This window comes from Rhinopithecus bieti, unplaced genomic scaffold (assembly GCF_001698545.2).
Source record: "Rhinopithecus bieti isolate Rb0 unplaced genomic scaffold, ASM169854v2 scaffold_10685, whole genome shotgun sequence".
Classification (NCBI taxonomy): Eukaryota; Metazoa; Chordata; class Mammalia; order Primates; family Cercopithecidae; genus Rhinopithecus; species Rhinopithecus bieti.
The window spans coordinates 1,573,876-1,580,593 of record NW_016806950.1 but is presented as its reverse complement, the minus strand read 5'-3'; the positions used below and the strand labels follow the sequence as shown (position 1 = coordinate 1,580,593).

General features: G+C 40.9%; 1 protein-coding gene and 1 pseudogene across 1 annotated transcript in view; both read left to right on the top strand.

Annotated features, from left to right (window-relative positions):
* FBXL20 (F-box and leucine rich repeat protein 20) overlaps positions 1–6,718 on the top strand; it is a 154,284-nt gene that overhangs the window by 59,680 nt on the left and 87,886 nt on the right. The window contains 1 exon segment of the mRNA XM_017879022.1: positions 4,281–4,342. Within this exon segment, the coding sequence (XP_017734511.1) occupies positions 4,281–4,342 (62 nt within the window).
* LOC108533979 (cytochrome c oxidase subunit 7C, mitochondrial-like) overlaps positions 6,091–6,718 on the top strand; it is a 1,884-nt pseudogene continuing 1,256 nt past the window's right edge.

Genomic DNA, 6,718 nt, shown 5'->3' with positions numbered 1-6,718 from the left:
ATATGAACAGACACTTCTCAAAAGAAGACATTTATACAGCCAACAGACACATGAAAAAATGCTCATCATCACTCGCCATCAGAGAAATGCAAATCAAAACCACAATGAGATACCATCTCACACCAGTTAGAATGGCTATCATTAAAAAGTCAGGAAACAACAGATGCTGGAGAGGATGTGGAGAAATAGGAACACTTTTACACTGTTGATGGGAGTGTAAACAGTTCAACCATTGTGGAAGACAGTGTGGTGATTGCTCAAGGATCTAGAACTAGAAATACCATTTGATCCAGCCATCCCATTACTGGTCATATACCCAAAGGATTATAAATCATGCTGCTATAAAGACACATAACACACATATGTTTGAAGCTGGAAACCATCATTCTGAGCAAACTATCACAAGGACAGAAAACCAAACACCGCATGTTCTCACTCATAGGTGGGAATTGAACAATGAGAACACTTGGACACAGGGAGGGGAACATCACACACCGGGGCCTGTCGTGGGATGTGGGGAGGGGGGAGGGATAGCGTTAGGAGATATACCTAATGTAAATGACGAGTTAACGAGTTAACGGGTGCAGCACACCAACATGGCACGTGTATACGTATGTAACAAACCTGCACATTGTGCACATGTACCCTGTAACTTAAAGTATAATGAAAAATATATAATTGTCAGTCATTAGCATTTCTAGTAGTCTGTCTGTTGCACTGAAACCTGCTAAATGATTCAACTTTTTGTTACGAAGTGTTGTTGCTTTTTTAACAATCTTTGTTCCAGTTTCTTTTCATTTCACTGTCCTTGTTAATCTTACAGAGACCTGTATCATCTTTTACTTGGACCATAATTTTAATGGATTCCTAATTTTATTTCCTTGCTACTAGTCCAGAGTTGTGTCTTTAGGATTCTTTTCCCTATGGTGGTGTTTCACATTTCTAACCTGTATACAGGTTTCCTTCATGGTGTAGTCCCACCATCCATTTAATAAACCATTATTATTATTATTATTATTATTATATTCTGAGACAGGATCTCATTCTGTCGCCCAGTCTGGAGTGCAGTGGTGTGAACATGCTCCACTGCATCCTTGACTTCCTGGGCTCAAGTGATCCTCCCACCTCAGTGCCCCCCAAGTAGCTGGGACTACAGGTGTATACTATCACATCTGATTGATTTATTATTTATAAATCTTTTTACATCTTTTTTCAAGATGACATCTCACTATATTGCCCAGGCTGGTCTTGAACTCCTGAGTTCCAGCCATCCTCCCACCTTGGCCTCCCAAAGTGCTGGGCTTGCAGGCATAAGCTACCACTTCCAGCCAATGCCTGGTTAATTTTTGTGTTTTTGTAGAGAGAGGATTTCGCCATGTTGCCCAGAGGTAGATTTATTGATTTCCTACCATGTGTCAGGCTCTGTGCACAACCCTGAAAATATGGCAGACATAACAGGCATGCTTCCTGCCCTCACAGAGCTTTCCATTTATCTGGAACGTAGGTTATTGTAATCATTAGAAAATACTTATGCCAGGCGCGGTGGCTCACACTTGTAATCCTAGCATTTTGGGACACTGAGGTGGGAGGATCCATTGAGCTCAGGAGTTTGAAACCAACCTGGCCAACATGGTGAAACCTCGTCTCTACTAAAAATACAAAAATTAACCAGGTGTGGTGGCAGGTGCCCATAATCCCAGCTACTCAGGAGGCTGAGGCAGGAGAATTGCTTGAACCTGGGAGGTGGAGGTTGCAGTGAGCTGAGATTGCGCCACTGCACTCCAGCTTGGGCAACAGAGTGAAACTCTGTCTCAAAAAAAAAAAAATTAGTAGTAAAATTATTCTTTAAATGAGATTGAGGAGCAGTGCATTTTATCTGTGACTTCCCTACCATATCTGCTTTCTCTTCATTACTTCTACTTTGAATCTCCATGAGATACCAGAATCTTCATGTATGACTCCATTCTATTTTCCCAGCTAATTTCTGGCCGCCTTTTAAGACTCAAATTAGATACACATTCAGGTAGAATTCATTGTACCATTCTTTGTTCTCTCTTATATCTCTTGTCATCTATCTATAGTAATTAGCAAATTATTTGCTTGCTTTTGTTTTCTTCATTGTAGTGCAAGAGCTCCTTAAGGACAGAGATAGTGTCTTATTTTCTTTTTATCCCATTGTCTAGAAAAGTGCCTGATAGGGTATTCAGTAATGTTTATTGCATGACCTTAAGAGGAATTTCTGCAATACTTAATAGCAGCGATGGAACATATTTCTCTCAGCTTTGGTCACATGTGTATGTGCCATTTTTACTGGGCTTTTGATTGTGTATGGTATTTGATTTTTTATATAGCTTACTAGACAAGCTTATAGTCATGATCTCCTTTGTGGCAAAAATGGTGGCTCTCATTAAAAGTACCCACTGTGAGTAATTTGATTATTTTGTTAATTGATCACTTGAGTGCATGAAGAATGCTATGGTGGCAGTTATGAAGCACTATTGGTTTTCTGCACAATATATAAACATGAAAGAGAATATTTTCCTTTTTTAACTTTTATTTTTATTGAGATGGAGTCTTGCTCTGTCACCCAGGCTGGAGTGTAGGGGCGCCATCTCGGCTCACTTCAAGCTCTGCAGCCTGGGGTTCAAGTGATTCTCATGCCTCAGTCTCCCGAGCAGCTGGTACTACAAATGTGTGCCACCACACCCGGGTAATTTTTTGTATTTTTAGTAGAGACGGGGTTTCGCCATGTTGGCCAGGCTGGTCTCGAACTCCTCACCTCAGGTGATCCACCCATCTCAGCCTGCCAAAGTTCTGGGATTACAAGTGTGAGCCGCTGTGCCTGGCCAAAAGAGAATAGTTTCTATTCCAGATTTCTGAACATCTCCTTGAACAAGTAAATGTGAGCCCAGTTTGGGGAGTCACCTTCTCTTAATGGCATATTAAAATAGTCACTCCATAGTGATGTGAGCTGAGCAGTAAACCTTTTTTTTTTTTTTGGAGAGGATTTCTCACTCTCTCGCTGAGGCTGGAATGCAGTGGTGTGATCTCGGCGCACTGCAACCTCCACTTCTCTGATTCAGGCAATCCTCCCACCTCAGCCTCCCACGTAGCTAGGACCACAGACACACACCACTATGCGTGGTTAATTTTTTGTGTTTTTTGGTAGAGACGGAGTTTGGACATGTTGGCTGGGTACGGTGGCTCTTGCCTGCAATCCCAGCACTTTGGGAGGCCAAGGCAGGTGGATCACGAGGTCAGGAGTTCAAGACCAGCCTGACCAAGTTGGTGAAACCCCCCCCCGTCTGTATTAAAAATACAAAAATTAGCTGGGTGCCATGGCAGGCACCTGTAATCCCAGCTACTCGGGAGGCTGAGGTAGGAGAATCGCTTGAACCCAGGCGGCAGAGGTTGCGGTGAGCCGAGATCGTACCACTGCACCCAGCCTGGGTGACAGAGTGAGACTCAGTCTCAAAACAAACAAAAGTAGCCAGGCATGGTGGCACACACCTGTAACCCCAGCTACTCAGGAGACTGAGGCANGCTTGAACCCAGGCGGCAGAGGTTGCGGTGAGCCGAGATCGTACCACTGCACCCAGCCTGGGTGACAGAGTGAGACTCAGTCTCAAAAACAAACAAAAAGTAGCCAGGCATGGTGGCACACACCTGTAACCCCAGCTACTCAGGAGACTGAGGCAGGAGAGTCGCTTGAACCTGGGAAGCGGAGGTTGCAGTGAGCTGAGATCATGCCACTGCACTCCAGACTGGGCAACAGAGCAAGACTCTGTCTCAAAAAAAAAAAAAAAAAAAAAAACAAAACAAGAAGTTTCGCCATGTTGCCTAGGCTGATCTTAAACTCCTCAGCTCAAGCAATGCGCCTGCCTCAGCCTCTGAAAGTGCTGGAATTACAGATGTGAGTTGCTGCGCCCGGCCTCTGAGCAGTAGACCTTTGGTAACTAAGCTTCCTATCTGTAAAGTGAAGATAATAGGGATGGTATGAAGATTAAAACCATTAATATGTGAAAACACCTGAAACAGTATCTGGTACATAATGTATCCTGACTGCTATTAGTTCTTTTTCTTTGGAGACAGGGAATGAATTGAATGCCTCAAAGATATTTTTCATCTTAAAGAGTCTCCAAAATTATGATGTTGGTTTATGATACCCACTATATTTTTTTTTTACTTCTTTCCTGAGAGCATTGCCTCTAAACTATTGAGTTGAACATTCTGTAATAAAATATTAAGTAACACTTGACACTATGATTTTGTTTTTGCAGATGTTCTCAAATAGTGATGAAGCTGTAATCAATAAAAAACTTCCCAAAGAACTCCTGTTACGGTGAGTCTGAATACTAATTTTATGGTGTTTTTTTTTGTGTATGTCATATTTGTCTGTTTAAATTTTTTTAACTTTTGCTAATTTTCATATATGTATAGTATCTGTATCTGAATTTTAAATTTGATTGCTTTGAACAATGTTACTCTACATTTTTCAGATGTCAATCAAGATATTTCAAAATTTACTACCAACCTTTTCTGTTCCAACTTGTACTAATTATATGATTTGATGTACATATTTTCCCTTTTCTTTATTCTTGTATGTACAGTAACATAGGTTTTTTGTTTGTTTGGTTTTAAGACAGGGTCTTGCTCTGTCACCCAGGCTGGAGTGCAGTGGCACAATCATGGCTTACTGCACTTAGTGCAGCCTCGACCTCCCAGGCTCAAGCAGTCCTCCCACCTCAGCCTCCTGAGTAGCTGGGACCTACAGGCACATGTCACCATGTCTGACTTTTTTTTTTTTTTTTGAGACGGAGTCTCGCTCTGTCACCCAGGCTGGAGTGCAGTGGTGCAATCTCAGCTCACTGCAAGCTCTGCCTCCTGGGTTCACGCCATTGTCCTGCCTCAGCCTCCTGAGTAGCTGGGACTGCAGGCGCCCGCCACCATGCCCGGCTAAGTTTTTTGTATTTTTTAGTAGAGACAGGGTTTCACCGTGTTAGCTAGGATGGTCTCGATCTCCTGACCTTGTGATCTGCCTGCCTCAGCCTCCCAAAAGTGCTGGGATTACAGGCGTGAGCCACCGCGCCTGGCTCTAACTTTTTCTTTTTTCTTTTTTCTTTTTTTTTCAATTTTCTGTAGAGAGAGGTGATCTCACTGTGTTGCCCAGGATAGTCTTGAACTGCTGGGCTCAAGCAGTCCTCCCACATCGGCCTCTTGGGGTGCTGGGATTACAGACTTGAGCCACTGTACCCGGCCTACAGTAGCTCACTTAAGGTTCACTAAGATTTAGGAAAATTACTTGAGTCTGGTAACTGGCCTTACTGTGTTATGGTTTACATTTTTAGTTTTTATTACTTCTAGAGTTTTTCGCTTTTACCATGAAACTCGAAATTCCATACCATGGCCTACAAAACCCCTCATGATTAGACAGGTGTATAACATAAATACATAAACTGGTTTCTGTTTTTAAATAATTAGTCTGACTACCATGCAAAGACCAAATTGCAGGATAGGAATGGGGAGCAGTAGGAAGCCTTTTAATTAAATAAATCCATCAAAGAGATGAGGGTACTATAGATAACATTTTCTGAAATTCTTTAGACTGCAGCATTGCCTACTCGTGCTCTTTCCAGCTTTTGTCATCATTTCTAACCTCACTCTAGTACATATTGATGAGCTATAAGGTGCACAGTTACCACACAGATGACATTACAAGTGAAGTTAGATGAGGAGAGACTTCTAAATCAACCAGACTTTGCTATCACAAACAAGTCATAAATCTCAGTGGTTTTTTCCTTCAAGACTGAGGACAGGTGCACAACATACCAAGCCAGGTCACCTAAGTGATTTTTGATACAGCTTATATTTATATTATAATATAAATTATATATAATATATATAATATTACATTACTTACATTCCATTGCCTGAAGCGAGTCACATGTCCAAGCCTAATAGTGATGGAGTGAGGAAGTATATGGGAGGGGTATATGAACATATGTAAACAGTCCTGTAGGTACCGTATGAACACACAGTCACATATGAACCTTCTCTCCTTAATTCTGCCTGTGCTCTTCAGTCTTCAACATGGACTACAATGTAGAGTTATGTAACGATTTTCCGGCATGACCTCTGCCTCTCATTTGAAAGAAGATGTGAAAGAAGATATGTGCCTGTTTTCTCAAGTTGGAACATTGGAGATATTTTATCTATAGCAACATTTTTATCATTGAGAGCTTGATTTGAATTTATATGTGTTATATTGGAATAATTCTTATATACATTATAGGTTAAATTGGTTCCTTTCTCAGCTAATCAGGGAATCTAACTACCATTTATTATGTAATTTCTATGGGGGAAATGAACTTGAAATCCAAACAACCAATTCTGAACTTAATGTTGGAAACAAATCCTTCCTCAATTGGACGCCAAGTGAAATTAATATCCTGGAAAGGAAGGAAATAGATTTGACACCACAAAACTTAATACTTATGAATGTATTTAAGTATACAAAACATTGGTTTAAGTGTAAAATAGTTGGTTGAAATTTTGAAATTTTGTTCAAAACCCATGATGAAACCTTGCCATGTTAAAAAAAAAAAAAAAAAAAAAAAAAAAAAAAAAAAAAAAAAAAAAAAAAAAAAAAATTTTTTAAAAAAAAAAAAACAAAGAGGGGGGGAAGGGAAAGGAAAAAAAAGGGGGGGGGGGGGGGGGG